Genomic DNA, 22,244 nt, shown 5'->3' with positions numbered 1-22,244 from the left:
TCAGCTCCTAGCTCTCCGCTTAACTTTTTATTTAATAATTCTTCTCTATATAAGCAATAACTAGCATCAGCTGCAAAATCTAGTGTTTTGGTCTGATGAGAGGACGTTAGGATCATTATGGAGCAGAGGAACATTGGATTGTATATGGGAACAGTGGAACCTCATGCAGAAACAGACTCATGTACTACACCCCTGGTTTATACCCACTCTCTATGGGTGAGAGGGAGAACAGGTGAGAACTCCAGGAAATATATTTTAGTGTTGGACTCTTCCCCAGCTAAGGAGCAGCCATAAAGGATAAAGACTGTCTTGACCCCCAGATGGCCAAGCCAAAACGTTATGGAGAGGTGCAGCCCTGGGACATGGATCCCCCACATGGTAGAAATCACTCCTCCGGCCAGCAGCACGAGTGGCTGCGGGCTGCCCTCCTCACGTCCTGCCGCAGCTGCCCCGGGGCTGCCGCTGCGCCGCGCACCCCCCCGGAGCGCAGCCCCCGCTCCCGTCCCCAGGCTCCGGCGGCGGCTGCCCGAAGCGCCCCGGGGAGAAGCGCCGCAGCCGGAGCATCCTCTGCCGCCGGCCCCGCGGCGGCCCCGGCGGCGGGCAGCGCCGCTCAGCACGGGCCCAGCCCGGCTGCTCCCGCCTGGAGCTGCTCCCGGGAAAGCTGAAAGCGTGGCACTGAGTCGGGGCCGAGTTTGCCTCCCCGTTCTCCGTGCAGCAGGTGGCGGCATTTGAGCTCAGGTACGGGAACAGCATTCAGCGGATGAAGGGTTTATTTTTTCTACAAGAACAGTTAACTCAAAGGAAACATTTGTTTCAGTCAGTCATAGCGTTCCGAAATATATTAAAAATAAAATGGCTAAGTGATGTAATTCATATATTACTTTTCAATATTTAAAATAGTGCTTGCAAATATAATACAATGAAATTCTTCTATGGTCTTAGAAATTGCTACCTATTTCTCTGTTACTATTTCAATTGTTTCGCACATTTGGACAGCCGTATTAGTCACAGCTAAAATCCTGATAAGAAATGGTGGAACAATATAAAACTCTCCCAGATGCTCTGTTTTCCATATATAACTCATAAACCTGCAATTCATCTGGGGTAAAATTTCGGTTTAATCTATTTATTGCGAGGCAATAAATTGCCTCACAATTGCTTTTTGACTTCATTTTCTGCTTTACTAAAGCAGCAGAGTCCATGATCTCTGGTTACAAGAGTTAGATGAAAATTCCTAATTGGGAAAAATATTAAATAGAAAAAACCCCAAAATGTCCAAGTTCTAAATGGAGTGTTAAATAGCTATTAATAATAATTTTTAAATGGAGATATTATTTAAATGTCCTCTTACGATTTTTCTCTCTTGCAACACATTATATGTTGGGTCTCCTAAAGCAGTTAAAAATTTGCAGTGTTTTAAGTGTCTGATCCTGGGTAATTCCTTTATATTACTCAAGAAATAGAACTTTTCTTGCCATGTAAACGTAGATGATCCTGACAATTTCCTTCTAACAATGTAACTGATTAAGGGCTCAACTGAAAACTTTGGAATTATATTAATTTCACATAAATGGAGGAGGATATTAGTGTTTTGATCTTCATTTTTGGTAGGTTACAGATTGATGAGAGATACCCTCTCCACTGCACATTCCTGTCTAACTCCATGGAGTTGCAAAGCTCTTGTCGACTTCCACTTTGAGAGGAATCTGGAACTCCCTATGTGATCTAAATATTTCTAAAGGACATTAATTTTAAGTCTCCCAACATTTTGCGTTAATTTTGACTTTGTGACAAAACACCTGTCACATCAGGAACGTGACATTGGGGTTATGGGCCTGAACTGACTTCCGAAACCAAAGCTTTGCTGCGTAGACAGCAATAGCAAAAGCAGCTACTGGTAATGAGCGCCCCAGGGAGAACAGATACGCTGTTCTTCCTCAACTGCTGTGCTTGAAACATGGTGGTGAGAACTTTCTGGGTATTCAGAACACAAAACAGTTCAAGTCAAGATCTGTAAATTGGACCCTGTCCATAATATGTAAATACCAGGATAAATCAAATAGAACTTACCTTAACTTTCCCTGCATTTTCCTCCTCTTCCTTTTTTTCTTCAAATTCAAAGGCGACAGTCATACGCTGCTGTCTCTGCTCCTCCCATAAAGTAGGGTTAAAGCTATCACTGTCTGACTGGAAATCTACAGTTAAATCGCAAACAGCAGTGCACAAGAACAAGTAATTAGTGCACCCAGCCAAAGATCGGAAACGATCTAAAAAGATGCCCCATGTCCAGGAGCACACCCCCTCCGCCCCCAGCTCTCTCGGAAGCCCAGTGTCTCCGGAGGCTGAGCTGGCTCTGGCCTGTCCACTCGGCAGCAGGGCAGAGCCCAGAACTCCTGCCCCACGCACACTCCATTCCCAGATTCCAGTTGTCCATACAAAGCCATTCTTCTTAAAATAAAAATTGTTTAAGAAAATGTAGCTCTGATGGCGTGAGAATAATGGATTTGCAAACAGGATCCCTTTGTGTATGCCAAAATACAGACTGCTACGCGTGCACCACCGGCTTTACGCGTCAGAGGAGACCCAGAACCACGTCTGAGACCCCTTCCTCTCCCTCCCTCTGCTTTTTCTCCACCAGCACAAGCGCGGCGCCTGCCTTTGCAGGAACTGCTGACGGCGTTTTACCTTCATCACTGCGGGGTTGCTGGGGAAACATGTAGTTAGTCAGGACTCTCTGCTTTGTTTCTGGGTGAGCCTCCGTCTGCAGCGGAATGAGAGCCTTGGACTGCACAGGAAAGGCAAAACAAAGCACTGTTAACTCAGGGCATGTGTGTTAACCAAGATGGGATTTTAGCATTTGATAAACAGAAAATACAAGATTAACTGAAATTCTGTATGAAAATAAACTTCACTATGGGCTAAACCAAGTATTAATCTGGTGGAAATGCCTCCTTTCCCATCCTCACTCCTGTAATTCCTGTAATTCCTACCAGGACGAACAGAAGAACACCACGCGTCAGTACCAGCCGTACCAGTAGGAAGCTAAAGGATCGGCAGAACAGAGCTGCAACTACACAGTTAAAACACCCACCTTCTGGCCGTGATCTCTTTTAAGCTAGGGCTAACGGTGAGTAAATTCACAGTGGTTATTAGCTCATCTGAGGGTAAACCTGCTGCAAGATACTGGAGGACTTTACATGGGGCCACTTGGAATACTCAGATGTTACTGTTGTGTTTTACTTCAGTTGATTATTTTTTATTGTTGCTTTGATCTAATGTAGCATCTAGGAGTGACTGTCATAGTTCATAGAATAGAAATTAACCTGCACTATACTGCAGAAAAATCAAGATGCTGAAAAAATATTGTACATTTCAAAGGAAGTGTATGCCGGGGGTCAGCAGGGATTTTATCCGACGCCTTGGGAAAGGAGGAAGCCGCCTGCAGGGCTGTGCCCCGTGGGCAGGCAGCGCTGGGCTCCCAGCGGCGCCACAGCCACCAGTGCTCACCATCTCCTGCGGCACGGCCCCAGTCCCTCTGGCTCTTTCATAGGGATACAAGGAGGGATTCATTTCTAGGAGCAGGATAATCGGCCCCCGAAGAATTATCCTCCTCAACTTCAGTTGAAGAGGTATAATATCTGACCGTGGGCATTATTGCAAAGTGAGACAGATGGAATTATGAGAATGCATTGAATTATTAAAAACTGTTAGGTATGTCGAACATTTCTAACATTGTGCAAATTGAGTTTTTCTCCATTTAGAGTTAAATTATGGAAGTGCAAAATTATTCTATCCACCAATCCTGGAAAGGATTGAGACTTATCTCAGTGCTCAGATGCTGGCTGAACTATTACATTTCTCAGTGTTCACGTTACATAATTTGTTTTAAAATAGAATCCTAAAGAATATTTAGTAGTGTAACCAAAGTCCTTGGAACAAAGAAAGGCACACTTAAATTTAAAAGGAACTTAAATGAGAGTTTTCTCCCAAACAAGACAGAGTTCTTTCGCATCTTTTACATGTTTAAACTCCCACTGACTTTACTGGAGTTTAAAATATGCAGGAATGGAAGCACGGACAGGGAAAAGGAAAAGGAAGACACAAACAGAGGCAGAGATGGAGTAAAGGATGGGACAAACTAATAACAAGTTTGACAACAAAGTCTTACCTCTTGATTTTGTATTTAAAAAACATTTTCTTGACACTTTTGGCCTTTACTTCCTACTTTTGTAAGGATATAGCAGCTGAGCTAGATGCAAGTATTAAATCCTGCAAAGGTGATCTTTCCAAGTTAATAAATGACAGCCAGAAGAATCTACACCTTGATATGAAAGTATAAAGCTGGGCTGGGAGCAAACACTTCCAAAGTTCTATTACAATCATGTATTAAATTTAGATTTCATTTACAGCCCTTGCTAAGACCCCTAGTACGTTACTAAAGAAAAGAGGAATATTGAAAGTCATTACCTGGTTGTCAGAAAGCCACAAAGCTGCCAGTTCTTTAAGTTTAGTAAAAGTGAATGGTAAATTCTTCAGTCTGCAAATGATAATATGGGAACAACATGAATCCTTCATTTTCACAATAGCTTCTTTTTAAGATTTGGATGTACGCATGTTTATCTTGATCATACTGAAATTTCTGTAATGTCATATCTTTATTTTCTCTCATTTTTAAGGGTATTCCACATTAAGAGTGGCATATGGAATCTAAAACTACTGACATCATACCCTAAAGGTACTAAGGAGATACCAGTATTTTCGCCTTGTCTATAACGTAACCAAAGTTACAGTTTATAACACGGAACATGGAAAAAATCTTGGTCCCATGGAGGCTTATAGGAAAGACCTAACAGCTTTCAATGTAGCTAACACAAACCCTTTTATTGGACATTTAACTTTTGGAACAGAAGTACCCTATGATGATTGAAAATTCATTTTTGCAGAAATTTTAGGAAAAAGATTAAAATAATATAAATATTCACAGTGAACCTAAATGACAAAATTAAATGGAACGGTAAAAAAATGAGCACTTTAATTATACATGTAAACACATTTCCTAAAAGCGATGTGAATGTGGGAATGGGGAAAAGATGACTAGATACTTATGGAAACTTCATTCATGTTTGTCCCACTAGCTAATTCTGAACGTATTCTTTGTACTTTTCCGCCTGTGCCGACAGGAGAGGCCTGTGCTAACCACGCACTGGGGCTCTCCCCTTTGTGTCACAGAAGGTTAAGGAGCTGGAGGACCGTAGGAAGAAATCACCGACCAAAGGGCTGTCTACAAAGACAAAAGCTAAATGGGATTAAACACAAAGAAAAGAGGGAAAGCCCTTTTCTGGGAGAGCCAGGCAGTCCCGCAGTGTGGAAAGGAAGGCTCTTACGGACACGTTCACTCACCCCTGCACCAGCAGGTGCTCCGCCTGCATCAGGAGAATCCTTTGCCCTCCACCAGTAACCAACCAACAATACTCCTGCAGTCCTCTTCAGATTAAAAATCGTTCTGTATTTCTGGGAGATAAGCACCTCACAAGCTTTTGTACCGTCGCCTCTATGCAGTGCTTTGAAAGCGTATCCGTTATGGAGTTACTTTAGATGTATTTTTGCCACAATGTCATTACTATTAAAAATCGTGTTATTTCAGGAAGCGGTGTGTACTTCCTGCAAGCTACGCATTTTAAAGACAGTGATTTTAATAAGAATACCTTATACTAAAAATGACTTATCTATAAAAGTGAAATAAATTGACATGAACGCATACACATACATAGTGTGCTATGAGATAATCTCCGATTAAATGCCTGTACAGACCAGAGCAGTTTTACGTGTGTGTGCATGTCTAAATCTAGAACTAACGCCAGAAGAAAGTAAGGAGTGTCTAAACTACCCGAAATTTAGTTTTCATTCCTGTCTTATTGTAAGACTGCTGCTGCAGTGTGGAATAGTGCACTATGTGACATTCTTTATAAATTAAAGTTACAAGTTTAAGCTTTAACAGTGAACATAACGATTCTTAATTAGTGTTTATCCAGATGTATATATTAGTTTAACCATGAAAGGTAAATACATAAATGTTTTTCTAGTTTCATCAGTGGAAATAAGGTTATACTACAGCTATAAAGGATCTCAAACACTAGTTACACACGGATGTATGTTGATTACTTTCTACATATTATAGGCCAGATGCTATTTGGTGTAAATCAGCATAACTCTGCCGATTTCAAAGAACCAAATCACATCATCCTCAGTAAAGGGTTTGGCCTCCTCTGAAGAGAAAATTCTTCATCAGTAATTGAAAAAAGTGATTAATCTGCACTGCTTCCGTTGGTCTAATACATGACTGCAGTCAGGTATCAGTACAAAGACACGTGAAGTTTACGGCTGCACTATTCGAGAGAGAGCTTTTCTTTTATGCTTAAATGCTGAAATTGCTCACTAGACAGTTTGGAAAATTACACACGTAATTGTTTTTATAAATGTAAGGGAAAATATATTCACAATACTAGACGAAACTTTAATTGGTGCATAGACAGTTAAATAAGAAGATGGCCAAATTAAATGAACTTAAAATTCACAGACAAACTATGCTGTACCAAACTGACTTATCCTTCCTCTGGATGGAAGACCACCTCTGACACTCGCCAGCCGCCCGCTCTGCACGCTGGCTTGCACAAGCAACGGTTTCATTCTTGGGCAAGTTTTTAGTCACTAATAACTTCAATTTGCAATCTCTCAAACTGATTTGTAAAAAAGAGCTGAAAATGTGATAGCCAAATTCAAGAAATCTCTTAGTGCTGTAGAATTTGTCTGTATTCATATTATTTAGGTTAAATTACAGATAAACTCATATACGCCATTGGCAAAATGTAAAAGTTTAAAAGTTATTAACAAAAATTCTTCTTTTAAGGTAAATCCTGAAGCACCAACTGCTTTTTCAGGAAAACAACTATCCACAGTAACAGTCTGGAAAAGCATGAAATGTGTATGTCCTTTTATAGTGTTGAATTTTCACATAGAAAATGTTTCCTTATGAGAAAAAAGGAGAAGAAATTTCCTCTGAAGCTCCTCAGGTGAATAACAACAAACTAAAGCAAAACCAGCACACATTTAGAAACGCCATCCCTAAGCATTAAACCACTGCACCCTTCGACTGCACAACCTCAAAGGAGCCACGCGTCAGTGTGTTCCGGCTTTCTGGAACGACGACTTCAGAATAATTCCTTCCAGTATTAATCCTAGATTACATCTTTCACATAATTTGTTAAGTTCTTAAGGGCTAAACACTTTAAAAGTAAGCTAATGAGTATTATTCATGGACCACAATAAAACAAATAAAATGTCATTGATACTGTTTAAATATAAAAAATATCAAATGTTGCTATTTGAGGGGTGTTAGGGGGTGAAAGTGGTCTTTGCTTTTAGTGTAAGCGTACTGAAAAACATAATTTTAACTTGTCTTTCTTGATAATAGTTTTTCTCACACATCTGTAAAATAACCCACTAGATATTTGTACCAGGTACTAATTTCTCATTTTGTTATGCCCTAAGAAAACAAGCTCAGAGTATGGGAAGGGTTTCCACTGACCATTAGTTTAAGTAATACAATGTACGAAGAGCTTACCAAACACCCAGGGGAATACTTTCTAGATTCATCGATGCATATATTATACTTCAGTGACATTCAGAAAGAAGTTTCAAATAATAACCCAAACATGAAAAATTCATGTCAAAACATGTTGAAAGTTCATCCTAACCAGCAGCGTTGCCGGTCAGTTGGTAAAGCCCACAGACAGTTGCTACTTGTGACAGTTCTCCGAGGTAACTCTCAGCAAATTGATAATAATAGGGTTTTCAGGGCGTGAGAGTTTAAAAGAACATGATTCATATTAACCCACCAACATACTGTTCACAAAACCACTTGTGGATATACATGGGCAGAAGTAATTAGCTCTTTGGCAATGAGGAATATTGTATAATTAAATAACTAAACAAAACCAGAAAAGGTACACCGGCACCGGGGAGCAGTCTTTTTCTTTTTTTTAATGGATCAGGTAATCTTTGGTCCCTTTTTCATCTAAGTTCTGTGGGTGAGATTCAGAAGAGTAATTGAGTTTGACCCCAGGACAGAAGGTGATGATTCTTTCAGCTCTTCGTTAAGAACAATCTAAAACTAAAAGAAAGGTTACTTACCAGTAACCGATGTTCTTTGAGAAGTGTAGCCCAAATGTACATTCTAACAATTCTACCTCTCAATCACAGGACTCATACCTGGAAGGACTCTGAGGAGAGAGGAGAAGCAGATGGAAGACAAATGTATATGTGGACTACACATTGTGAAGAACACCGGTTACTGGTAAGACATCTTTTTTTCTTTGAATGAATCCCATGTGCACTCTTAACAGTGACTGAATCCAAGCAGCTATCCCCAGTGACTCATTACGTGGTGGAGGTCTCGATATCGTTCACGCAAGTAGTAATTGCACAAGTACTTTATCAAAAGCTGCATTGATTCTTGAAGCACTGGAGACAGCGTTATGCCTGGCAAAGGCAAGGATGAATCTCCAGGCAGCTGCATTGCAAGTATCTGGAACCAAAACTTTCCTGACTGCAGAGGGTGAAGCCACCTAAGCTCTGGTCAGATGCACACTCGCCCTCATTAGACTCCACCTTAGCAACCTGATAGCAAGTCAAGATTCAACCCATCCTTGCCTTTTATTGTGTAGAGACAACCGAACACTGCACTTCCCGGGGATGAAGAGCGTGTAACAGGGATGAAAAGGTTTGGACCTGTAAAGATAAAAGGAGAGAGGACTCTTTCCCATGGCGTGGGAAAGAAAAGCTGGAGTCTAATTCCCTGGTTAAAATGGAATTCTAACACGAATATTTGAAGAAAATCCTGGAACTAAACCAGCTTCTGGTCAATTAAGATCAGAAAGGTCCATCTTACAGCGATGAGGACCTTCAGAAGACACGGAACAAGAGCGAAAGCCTGTAGTAGCTGAAAACATAGTATTAAAAACTCACTGGAGGAAGAGAGACTCCAAACACTGACCCATCTTTGACCAAAATGTGTCAGCTCACAAAAATTTGAGATTCCCATTAGCCTGAGCAGCAAAGACGTCTATGTCAGGTTTGCGTCCTTCCTGAAAGACATCCAGTCAGGATTTTAGACCAAATCTCCCAAAATGTTTCTGACTTTGATACCCAGACAAGCTCCTCTTTTGCTTTTTACGTGCTACATCCCAGTTGCCCATCACTCCATGTGTGCGTGACCATCCAGAGAGCAGACTGCAAATTTTCCATGCATTCTGGCAAGGCAAGTTCAAAGCCAGCAACATCCCTGTCCTCTACATGCCTTGAGCCGGAGTGCACTCCCCATGCCATGAGGAACATGTCCAGAATGAACAGTTTTGGTGGCAAAAGGGCATCTCTCAATAAACACTTGAGGAGCCCAGCTACTAGCAGGTAAAGTCACTGGGGTAAAGACAGTGATGTAAGAGGCTAATGAACACACAAGTGCACCATTTACAGTCACAGTTGTAGACACCGGAGGTGGAATTTGGCATGTGACAGAGTGGAAGGACATGACCGTGAGATATCATTCACTGGGATGAACCTGCAATGGGCAGATCCCCAGTGGAAGACTGTGTTCTCTTTGTAAAACTATACATCCATGGTGATCAGCGTGGACTGACAGTCATGGTGAGGGAGTCTGTTTCCTCTACAAGGAAAACAACATGCAAAGATGTATGAGCAACAGGACATCTGCCTGAATGGACACGGAATCCTCTTTGGTGTCAGGAGGAGAAATTCATAAAGGACTGACCAGAGAAATTCTGAAAGAACATGCGACTATATGCGCAGTCCATCCCATTTGTTATACAGTACAGGGAGTAACAGCTGCTCGTCAGAAGATTTGTGCAAGGTTGGAGCTTTCATGCCAACATCAGCAGTGTTTGGTGTGAATGGGTCTGCCTTCACAGGGGAGCCCACCGAGGCCAGGGCTCAGCAGGTCTTGTAACAGGCTGACAGGGAAAAGCCTGACCCACACCCCAGGAGCCAGGAGCCCATCAACGCAGGGTGAGGCACAAGCACTGACCTCTTGGCTCTAGAATCACCTCTCTGCTCTGCTTGCGTGTCTCTGTCTCCTCTTCCTATGGTTCAAAGGGGTATTGAGGAAAAGAGCTGGCGTGCTCTACCTTCTCTGTCACATCTGAAGCAGGAAGGATAGAGGGGCAAAACTGCTGTGGTACCATGGAAAGGTTCCTAGCAACAAGCAGAGCCCAGGTACACTCCTTATTAACGCGTACATGTGGACTCATTCAAAGAAAGAATGGATATTGCCTTAATGTTAATATGAATGCGAAAATCAGCAAACAGAAAAGTAAAAAAAAAAATAATAGAAGCATTACGATGGTATCTGAACTTTGTCCAAACTCTTTGGTGCCAAAATGTTGAAACTTTCTAGTTTCATTAAGGTGTGAAGTTCCACAACAAAAGCATTATCACAGTGCCTCAGCAAGGCAACGTTTAACCTCAGCCGGAATTGATATCAACAAAGGAGGAAGAATTTACTCCCCAAACTCCTCAAGAGTTGGGACAATTCAACCAGATTAGAAGGTTGAAGGTCTACAGTCTGAGTCAGTTCCTATCTCTCCTAGTTTAGACTGTGCTCTCCCACTAGATCTACAACGCTTACAACTCACTGTACAGTCTGTCAGGTGGACGTGAGAGAACAGCTTCCCACCCCAGCAGGCAGACGTCCCCTTCTCCTGCCCTCCCCACACCTGCTTTGGCGCACAGCCACCTTTTACCTTCAGCTAGCTTTGGTGTTTGCCACTCCATGGTGAGCAAAGGGGCTGTGAGGAGTGTCATAAAATGAACACTACAAGAAGAACGACAACTTCTTCCATTTTCAGTGAGATAAATCAGCTCAGTGTCTTATCCAGTGAGCCTTGGGCAAGCTAAGGGCAGATGCAGGGCTACCAGCCAGCACTGAAGTGGCAAGGACAACAACTGACACATTCCATCCCAAGGAACATCACATCATGAGGATGTTGGTCCCATAATTACCTTCCTCCACAATGGAAATCCCAATCCTCTCTCACACCTGGGCAGCTGGGGAAAAGGGAAGGTGGGGCAGGACTGCTGCTTTGGTGGCATCCGGCTGCCAGGCCAGCTTGGTCGGGAAGCCTTGCCTGCTCTTACCACCTACACTGCCTCCTCCCAGCAGTGAGCCACCTCCTCCCTCTCTCACCCCAGCAACAGCGCTCATAACCAGCAATTACACGTGAAGTCATGTGCCTGAAATCAGCAGCTGACCTGGCTGAAAAGTAGCTTGGCAAAAAAAAGGGGGAGAAAAAAAGGGACTAGTTTACTTATTCCTCAAGGCAAACACATGGCACAATTACAGGTTTGAAAAAGGGGCAGAGCAATCCAGCTCAGGTTGGTTAAGGTGACAGGGAAGGCACCCTGCAGTTGCAACTCCTTGGACTCCCGAGAGGCCCCGAACCAGCACTGTTCTGTTGCCTCCTCACTCCTACGCCCACTCAGTGTCTCCTCCTGCCTGCCACTACAGCTGGCTGGGCAGCAACAAGGTGGACCAGCCCCTGGAAACGTCCATCTGAAAATTCACCGTATTTCTGATCGGCTGCTTTCAACTGTATCACTCACGTAGTCAAGATCACCGTACGCCTGGACAGAATGGCGCTAGGACAGGACAGGGTATGAGGATGCAGGAAGAGGGAGGGGAAGCGGGACTGCCTTTGCTGGCACGAATGCCACCCTCAGGGACATTAAAATGTTGCCTGAAACCCCGTTTCAGACTCTAGCCGTACAGGTAAAACACAAAGGTAGACTGCTGCGGTGACATAGTGACGGGAGAGTGCTCCCCATCCCTGGGAAAGCACTGCAGTCCGGAACCCAAAGTCAAGAGACCCCAGATTTGATTCTGGGACTTGGCCAGTTTCAACACAAACTAGAGCTAAGTTTAAATTTACGTTCTGGTCCATACATAATTTATTTTATGATACACAGTTGTAATGCAGAAAACCATCTAACAAAATTAAGCAAATACTTTTAAATTAATATATTACAGGGATTTCTACATTACTTCATTTCATATTTTATGGTCAACCTTAATTTCAGCAATGAAACCGCTGACAGTAAATCGGGCACTGATGTGGGAAGTCCTTCCCCTATTTTTTACTGAGTACGGATGATAATTTCACGGAATTTTTCAGAGTTGGAAGTGACCTCTAGAGATCATCTAGCCCAACTCCCCTGCTAAAGCGGGAACTCCCCTGCTTTAATAATTACTGGAAACAAAATGGTATTCACACACAGTTTGTTGCACCGCCGAGCAAACTTGTAGTTCTGTGGGTATACTGAAAATTAGCATATTCTTGGAACATACGCATGTATAAATTTCAGGGAAATGTCAGTCTTTTCTGATGCCTATGGCAGCACGTGATTGGTATCAAGACAGGCTCATTTTAAGCATTCCGTTTCTCAGAGGAACAGTCATGTGCATAAGAACAGAAGAATCCGCTTTTTGACCAAAACCTTTGCTCTGCTGAAGGAAATAGAAAATTTTCTTTTGATTTCAGAGGAGTCAGGATAACATGCTAGTGTACTTGCATTTCATGATTTCCTATATATCAGCTTGTCACAATTTCTTAATCATTAAATATTACAAAAGTACATACCATTTAAAAGCCAAATATCACACTTTCACATGGAAACAGCAGGAAATAAAAGAAGTAAACAGGTTTTATTCCGTTAAAGAATACTGAGACCCAGATCTTGGCCCCATTCAAGTTTTTCTTTGGGTGTCAGGAAACTAAGACCAAACCATAAAGATTAAAAAAAAATAAAAATCAAGATTGTTTTTTTCCTTGTAGTTTAAATAAAGTAATTCTAAACATAATGTTTATATTTTAAAATATAGTTTATATAAATGTAATTTTACAAATACAAAAAAAAATAGTTAAACATAGTTAAAAAGTTTTATAAAATAAATTCTTATAACAGGTTAGAAAAAATATGTGAACTGTACCTGTTATCGCTCAGATTTAACACTCTCAGCTTCTGCATCTGACCAATTTCATCAGGAAGAAATTCGAGCTTGTTAGAGCGCAGAGACATCACTGTTACATTTTTACAGCTTCCAATCTATAGGAATAAAAAAACCAAAAGATGTCAGGATACCTACTTTGATAAAATTTATTATCACTAACTTTTTATGTTGGGAGGTGGCCAAATTGTATTTTTACTTTAACTAATAAAAACCAGTAAATACAGAATCCAAAGACAGAAAATAGTGCCCTCCCTGTGCCGGTAACACCAGGGCAATGCCTAGGGTTACTCGCACCACTCTTCTGAGTGATAACTCTCATCTTTGCATGAATTTACCAATTTACTGGTTTTACTATTTTACTGTTGAGTGTGTAAGAAAGATTCGGTCTTCCACATCGTGCAGAAACAATTGGTTTAACAGATATTTCGTCTGAATGTGGGTGAAATCTTGTGCCTGCCACAGAACATTTCAATTTGTGATTTAAAAACAGAATCAGCTTCTCACTTCTCTGGGGAGCTCAGGAAGGAAATTCTCATCCACGGCCAACGTCCTCAGGTTATGAAGGTAGCCGATGGTAGAAGGCAAGGACTCCAACTCATTACAGCTGCAGTCAAATTCTTCTAATAAAGATAAACTGGAATTGTAAATACACTTGTTAGATGCTATACAAGGGGTAGGTAACAAAAATTAACACTCTAAACCCTGCGGAAGTTTTAAAGCATCAGACTACTCCAGACATCATGCCCCGAGGAGGGAACCGTTATTGCAGTTTTCCCTAGGAGAAGTCTATAATAATATGATTTTAGGAACTATTAGGGACGCTGTTAATCAATCTTACCCAGTAAGACAGTTTAAGAAAGACGGCTTAGTTTCCACACATTATCATTCTTTCTTTCTGTAGTGAGGAAGTACTCCAAATACTTAAACAGACAGCTATCAGGGCAACTCGTACTAAGCTGAAGAATCAAACCAAAAAGTTTATAATCTTAACATGCAAAGACAGACAACAGGCAAAGAAATACTGCTGGTGAGAGCAAAGGGAAGGGAAGGCGAAATTGCCTCAGGGTACGTTCCCCCGATGCACTTGACTTCATTTCTAACACAGATCACTAGGGAAAAAGTATGAGCTTGGATCCAAACTCAGCCAAGTACTCTCAGCCTGCTGCAGTCAGACACAGCCTTTGTCAAAGTGTTATCTTTCACGTGTTGAGAAAGAGGGTTAAAAAGTGATCTGGAAAGGGTATCTGTACGGCAAGGACGGAAACAAAGCACGCTAAAGTAAGTAATCTCCTGAGGCTCAAGTTCTCTCTTTAAAAAAAATGAAATAATCTCCATTTCTGTCTCGTATCTCCTTTCCTAGACTGTTGTATTCTGTCACCTGATGAAAAGAGAGACCTGACCTTTCCTCCATGTACTCATGTTTTCAGGAGGGAGGAGGAAATAGAGACAGCTGAAAGTCCCCTGTTGAACTGAAGCCCACAGTGTGTACGGATAAAGCACAGCCTCCTACTGCACGGAACTGCCATTCAGTGCATTCCTGCATTTTATTATCCACGAAGAGGTTGTGAAATGAGCTGGAGGTTTTGTGCCGAGTCCCAAACGAAAGGGGCCCACATTGAACAAGCCGCTCCCTTCCCTGACAGCAGCCGGCAGGATGAAAGCCAAGGAAGCGCCAACGCAGGATGCTGACACTCGGCACCTGAACCACCCACCCCGCGCTGCTCCGGTACCCAACGGCCTTCGGGGCTGTTCTGCTGCTCTTCGGGAGCCTGCCCTGCCCGTGACACAGCCCTCAGCACCCCGAGGGGCTGCTTCGCCCTGAAGACAGCAGCTGCTCTCAGGGAACACTTAAACATCTATCTTACTTTGCTGATTAACAGTCAACAATTTGACCTTTGCTAATGCAAATAACACAAAGAGGAATATATCTGTAATCCATGTTATACATACACATATGTCAAAATATATACATACTACATGTATATTATGCACAAAGACACACATATAAAATATTATGAAGAAGTATCTGCTGAATCTCTAAAAAATTAGGCTGGGTATAAAAATTCTTGAGATGAACACTGTACTGCGCTGCTCGTTCAGCTCCTGGAATACAAGTCGTGCGTGACCCATTACAAACGCCATCATCCCCGGCCCCTTTTTTGCTCCCTGTGTACATTTTTCTCTCGAGTGCTTTAATGAATAGCAAGGTTAAATAGCAAGCAATTATTTCTTCCTCAATATTTGCCACCTCCCTGTCCACTGATGAAGGGACTAGGTGCCCAGAAAATTGACTGTTTTTTTTCCAAATAATTTGGTAGATGTGAATAAAAGTTTACCTCTGCTACAAGTGTTGCTCCTTAGTATTTATATGAGTCACAGCTGGACTTTCACTGTATGTCTAACCTACCTTCATTCCAGTTTCTTAATTAAAAAAAGGTCTTTCAGCCTTCAAATTTTATAAGACACGAAACCAGAAATAGCTACTCCTAACATGGAATTCTCAGAACTTTCCTCTAATTGCTGTATTTCAGTAGGCTGAAAAACCAAAGTGAGTCATACAGTGATTAGTGAGAGAGGGGCATGGAATATATCCAAAAGCTCTGCCAGGTTTGGTTAGAGCTTTTCTTTAATACAAGCTCTGTATCCACCACAATTTATTTCAAACCAGATACAAAACAATTTCAGCAAAGGAAAATTCAGTCATGTTTACCTACTTCATACAGAATACGTGCTTGGCAGAGCAAGTCCAACTGGAAAGCTTGTTAAATAGCAAGATGCACACATTCTTCCTTTTACTGATGATAACACAACCAGAAAAGCTTGAAAATAGATAAGCTAATTGAGAACTACTATGTTTCCAATAGCAATTGGAAAATCTGATACTCTGAACTGTAACGGTGGAAGTTTCCCTGACATTGAAGAATGACTTTATCAGACAATAAAATTTTATTTGAAAGGTATTGTCTGGCAGGGACATTCTCAGCTTCTTTCCTTCCTGATGGCGTCACCAGCAGACAAACGAATAATAAAATAAGTAATAATTTCTTTATTTTACAAGTAAAAACAAAAAAGTCAGTGTGAAACTGTATTTTATCTCTATAACTACCATGGATAAAAAAGTATGAACTTCAGAAAGTGATTCTTGCACATCATGGATTGTGCATGAAAGTCAGCTGACAATAACAGCTATAATTCCGACAATGCGCATTTAGCTATAATATCATTAACCTTACTGTCTTCTTGGGCTAAATTCGGATCATTCTTCACAGGTTTAAAGCAAGGCAGACAAAAATCAGACATGCAGCTGCTGTTCAGTTTGGCACCCATTGAAACGAGGCAGTTCACAGTGACACGGTCCTACCCACAAAGTGGGAGCACGGGCGTTCGCTCAGCTCCTACGGCCAACCCCTCCAGTCTTTGGGTCCAATGTGGTACTTAATGTGAATCCATTGATTTTATGAGGAATGTTTCATTGAGCTGGGTCTACCGTGTATAGTATCTTGCTGCGTCAACTCTAAATGCCGCTCACAGGCTTGCCCTTTGAACAAGACTGCCAAAAATGAGGGTGGCGGTTCACTGTGAGCAACATCGACTCAGACGGCGTTGAAGCGCTCCGTGTCTCATCACGAAATTGGTCCCTGGTGGGAGAGTTCCCTCCTCCACACAGCTAATCTTTGTGTGACAATAACACACTCTGCAGTGGGTACTGCAACTACCATTTAGGAGAGAGCGACCCAGTAGGAAACTATCCAAACGGATGAGTCAGAGCAAGGAAGTTCATTGTGATGTGGGAGACACTGTCCTCATTAAACGAAAGTACTTCATTTAAAAAGCACCACCAATCACTCAAAAATAATGTGATAATACTAGGTGATTAGCGCACTGCTCTGCATATACACCGTTTGGAGCAGCAGTATCTTTAAAAAAATGTAATTAAGGCTCCACGCCAAACAATATTGAACAAATATTAGGTTAAAAAAAAGAGGGATTCCCCTTCAATTTGAACAATTCAATAAATAAGAAAGCACCTTCATGAGAGGCTTTAAAAACTGACCCCCAAAATTGTTAAAGATAATGTTGGACATTATATCAACCTTTTTGCAAAGTGTCTGGTACAGCTTTGAGCCTTACAAGCTTTCACTGCCTATCAGAACTTATTGCTACACAATGTTTTTAAAATTTCTCCTTTTCTGATTCATATAACCAACTTTTAGTGCTCTCCATGAATACCTCATAAATCTAAAGATACTGCAAGAAGCACAGCATGGTAAGGCAAACCTGAGCTTTCAGTTGCTACGTTGTAATAGTTCACAAATTTGGATATTTTTTTTCCCTGGCTTACCAACAACTACATTATTATTGAAATTATTACTGTCAAATGGATGCAGGACTAGTAACGCACCGGCCCAACCCACGACACCGTGTGTACAGTCACACCAGACACACAACCGTTATTGGGCTGAACTCCGCTGCTTCTGCACGAACACCACCACCGGTGCAAGGAGGGTGATGAAGAGCTACAGCTGTAGAAGGCGGCCAGGGACCACGTATTCTGAATGTTTTTCCAGATATCAGTCTATATGGCATTTCAGAACTAAAATATGTAGAGGAAGAGGCATTCTACAAAAATATCGGTGATAAAAATATGTTCTGCTAGAAAGGGATATGTGCAGCGTGAAACCATATAAAGAATCACCTATTTCCATACTTGGAGCCAGGCTCGCATCCGCCTTGAATTTTACAATAAATTGCAGAATTCATTTAGCAAAAAGCTGAAGACACACAGCAGGACAAGACAGAATTTTGCACCAGTGATCATGCATTGCCTGACAAAATGATAGCTAAAGGGCATCGTTAGTGCGTTTCATGATAAGATTACTTATATGATACTTCCATATTTTGATGTATACACCTATAAAATTGTCATGACTTTTTCATTTATGCTACTTCAATATTTAAGAAATCTTCATACATAGGAGGTTTACAGCCATTTTCTGTTCAGCATCAAGTACTGGCTGTTGCTATGGAAACAGATGTATTCCCCCAAATACTTCTACTTCTTCTACTTTTGCTGCTCTAATCATCTAAATCAAGTGATTCATACAGAAAAATACCTTTGTTCTTTTTCTTGGAAAATGTGATGCATTTCATCTTCTTACCACTTATGCCAATATAAGTCCCCAGAAGTAATAATGTTGCTCCAAATTTAAACGCTATAAACTGGGTGTTAGGCACACAATTTGAAATTATTTTATAATTCAGTATAGCTTTGTCTTATTTTTTATTTAAAAAAAAACCACATTCCAGAAGCAGGAGGAAAACACATTTTACTTCATGTTGAAAATCACGAGACTCGTACTCACTTTCCAATTGCATTTGGCAGGATCGTAAGTTGATTGTCATCTACTTTTAAAGTTGTAAGCCTTTTCAACAGTCCTACAAAACAGGTAAGGAAGAAGTAATAGAAAAATATTTCACAAGAATCTTTTTCACTTTCTGTAATCTCCCATATCCTTAAAGAAACAATGATTTCTAACACTGAATAACTTTGATCCAGATTTTAGGAAACATCTGTATATAGGACAGTACACAGACACATTCTTGTTCCAGTGAAAACATGTTTCACCAAAATGAAGCACTAATTAAATGTTAAGCTGAACTGCAAGTAAAATATTAAGTGTCTTTCTGGAGTCTTGAAAAAAAAATGTAAAAAAATAAACGAATGGTACCTATCTGTGTAGGAAGAGCAGTATTTCTACTTACCTATTAATGCTTCAACTGAATTCAAGTCCTATTGCCTTGATTAAGAGGTGCTTGGGTCATAACAGGACATTAGGCAAATTATGTAAAATAAATGCTACATTTATAAAGCTTCCCAAGATATAGGTATTGACAGAACATCAGAATCAGACTGAAAACCAGAATCAATCCTGAACGCGTTCGTATATGCAGTTAATTCTTACCATTAAAAGAACTGCTCTATATCTAAGCGTAAGCAGATGCATAACTGGGTAACATTTACCAAGCAGGGAATGAAGCTTCAGCTTTACCAGTGCGTAACGGCAGAAAACAATAAAAAAGTAAAGACAGAAACAATGGGAAAAATATTGCATTACAGTGCTGGAAACAGAGCTTGAAACAGATTTCCACCTTCTGCAAGTGTTAACATTTCAAAACCTGTTTTTTCTTTGAAATAACTCTGGATACACTGAAATAGCATTTTTAAAATTATTATCTGTAATTAATGCTGGGAATAACATAAATTAATCACTAATACAGAGAAAAATGTTAAACACAATGTGCATTAATATGAAAGCTGAAGCAAATGAAAATGTAATTAAAAGAGATACTAGAAACGCTACACAATTCGATCGCACATTTTTGTTGAAAGCTTTTTCAAAATCAGCACGTTCCAAGAAACATCTAGGTTTCCACAAAATTTTCTTTTAAGAGGAAAAAGTTCCACCAAAATGAATTGCAGCAAGCTGTCATCTGAAAATGCAGTATTAAAATGACTTTTTGCTTTACTTCTGTTAAAACTGTTACTATTCAGTAGGAAATGAGAACTTAATATACCTAATTGCAAGAACGTGTAATTCAAACTGTAAACATGTACTCCTTTTGTACAGGAGCCAAGTGCCCGCTAAAAAACAATCTGCATATCAGAAAAGCACCAAAAGCAAAATTTCTAGGATTTATGGTGAGCTGCAGAAGACCAAAATGGAAAAGAGCTGTAAAAGACATCCAGTGACATTCATGTAGCACAGTATTATTAGTCAGAAATATAGTTTGGAGTTGACTGAGTTGATTTAAAATTGGGGAATTTAACAGTTCCATGTTCCAAGGGACACACTTAGGAAAGTGAAAAAGATGACGATGGTGCTGTAGTAGGCTCACCGGCTAGAAGCAACAGAAGAAAGGAAAAACCTCAAGTGTTTCCAAAGAAAATGTAAGGAATCAAGACTGCAACGCATTATCCAGATGCATAGAGTGGTATACCTACAACCACTTACCTTCCAGAATTTCTCTGTATTCTAAATAATTCTGAAATTCTATGGATGCAATACAGTCAAAAAAGAAAATGAATAGTTCGGACTATTTCTTTGCTTAATGCTCTCATATGGAATTGCACTACTGTAACTAAGAGCAGCAATTTCCTTCAAGGGTTTAACAGTTAACATAATCACGGTTATACTTAATTTCAAATTTAGATTAGATCAATTATATCTTTCTTTGCTTAATTTCTTTAAAGTAGCAAATCTGAATAATCGATACCTTCTAACCATGTATTTTTTTCCTGACTTTACAAAATGGTCTTCATGGACTGTCCAGACACAGATGTTTCAAACTCCTTTGGAATTTAATGGCAGTTTGTGTTGCAGCTATTATAGAGTCTCTTCATTAAAAAAAATTAAAAAGGTATAAATGAAATCTTGACCTGTAAAAGATGACAAGAAATCCTGAGCTTTTCTCACCTATGGAGTCTGGCAGTTGCTGCAACATGTTGGATGACAACAGGAGATCTTCAAGTCCTTCGCATCCTGATATGTCCAAATCAACAGTTTCTATCCTGTTTTTTGACACATCCAGGTACACGAGCTGTTTTAACTTCCCTATAGACTTAATAGCATGTTACAAAGCATTACTTGAACAGATATAGACTGCGTGCCAGGTTCTAAGTTTAATTAAAGACAAACAATAGTAATACAGACTGATATTCAGTTCTCTCAGCATCCTTTTTACAAGAGTTATTTCACTGGAGCAGTACCGCAGTGGTCTAACAGCCTTCCTCTTCAGATAACTGCAACAGGAACTGTACCAAACTAAACGACACGTATCACACTAATTAATTTGATCCAGATTCATTAAATCTGCAGAACGTTTGGGTTCTCATGCAGTCATACAGCTGTGTTATTTCTTCAGTTGGACACAGATCCAAGGGACTTTTACTCACAATTCCCTTTTACTCATAAGAGCAGTCCTCAAGGCCACAGAGGTTAGACACGCAGGTAAAGCTTTTCTGTGTCAAACCGGTTCACTGAATTTTACAAAATCTAAAATTAGACTTTAGATATTCATAGTTCAATTATGAGCACTTAATCCCCAGGGTACGGTTTTGTGAATACAGTGTTTAACTGCAGCTGTAACGTCAATGACCAACATGACACGAATTCTTCCCTAATTTATTGGAAAATCTTTGTAGTGTGTTAAGAGTTTGAAGCCTGCAGAAACAACCGGCTTCTTGATCCATTATCACAAGACAGTCACTTCATTCTGGACACGAAATTTCACCACGAAAATCAACAAAAAAGATGCTGTCCTTTTCCTTAAACTAAAACCTACAAGTGGAAGAAGTATCCCTGGTGGGTGCGGAGTGACGGAGCGGGCTCCAGGACCCAGTGCCGGGGCTGTGACCCAGCCCGGAGGAGGGAGAAGGCAGCAGGAAGCCACCGCGGGGCTGCAGCACTGCGCAGCCACACAGATACGGCTTCAAACCAGGTGAAGAAACATCCATGGCCTACGCAGCCATTTATGGATTTTGGGAAAGCCATGGGAATTGCTTGTGAAGCGTATGGTTTCTATAAATGTTTGTGGGAGTGGGTTTTTTAGTTATATACATATACTTTTAGTGGTTTTTCACTGTACGTATGAAAAAGGAAAATAGTTTAAGAGCGCTTCATCTCCAGGTACTTTCGAAACAATATGAATATAGCTCCTTTTCTTCTCTTACCTCACTGAGATCTGCTCTCTGCTTCCAAGGAGGCAGTTTCATGTTATCTTTAACCGTATCTGACTTGTTGTATAAAGGGAAAATCTTCCTCTCACCCCAACCTTTGCCATTCTCCCCATGTTAATTGTTGAATACAATTTTTGTTTCTAGCACTGACTACTTTTTTAAAAACTGTATTATCAACATGGGAAACACGGCAAATCTCTAAATCTTAAAATCAATTACCAGTTGGTATTTCCTTTCTATTTTCAACACTCAAAATGTACAACTAATTTTAACTATTTTAAACCTCTTGTTTTGGAGAAGGCTTTCATAAAACCGCATGTAGGGTCTACTAGAATCAGATTCAGGAAACACGAATTATTCACTGAAAATAATTATGCTGCTTGGGATTCGGTTCCACAATCCGCTGAACTTCTTCAACTCCAAATACCC

At 40.6% G+C, this 22,244-nt stretch overlaps 1 protein-coding gene across 1 annotated transcript in view; it reads right to left on the bottom strand.

Annotated features, from left to right (window-relative positions):
- The window catches only part of LRRC7 (leucine rich repeat containing 7), a 97,570-nt gene that overhangs the window by 34,831 nt on the left and 40,495 nt on the right, over positions 1-22,244 (bottom strand). The window contains exons 8-14 of the mRNA XM_054212541.1: positions 20,554-20,698; positions 18,442-18,514; positions 13,583-13,712; positions 13,058-13,173; positions 4,468-4,537; positions 2,686-2,785; positions 2,071-2,195 (exon numbers count right to left, since the gene is read on the bottom strand). Coding sequence (XP_054068516.1) covers positions 2,071-2,195; positions 2,686-2,785; positions 4,468-4,537; positions 13,058-13,173; positions 13,583-13,712; positions 18,442-18,514; positions 20,554-20,698 — 759 coding nt within the window. The remainder of the gene's footprint in view (positions 1-2,070; positions 2,196-2,685; positions 2,786-4,467; positions 4,538-13,057; positions 13,174-13,582; positions 13,713-18,441; positions 18,515-20,553; positions 20,699-22,244) is intronic.

Source organism: Rissa tridactyla, chromosome 8, assembly GCF_028500815.1.
Source record: "Rissa tridactyla isolate bRisTri1 chromosome 8, bRisTri1.patW.cur.20221130, whole genome shotgun sequence".
Taxonomy (NCBI): Eukaryota; Metazoa; Chordata; class Aves; order Charadriiformes; family Laridae; genus Rissa; species Rissa tridactyla.
This window is presented reverse-complemented; position numbering and strand designations above follow the sequence as displayed.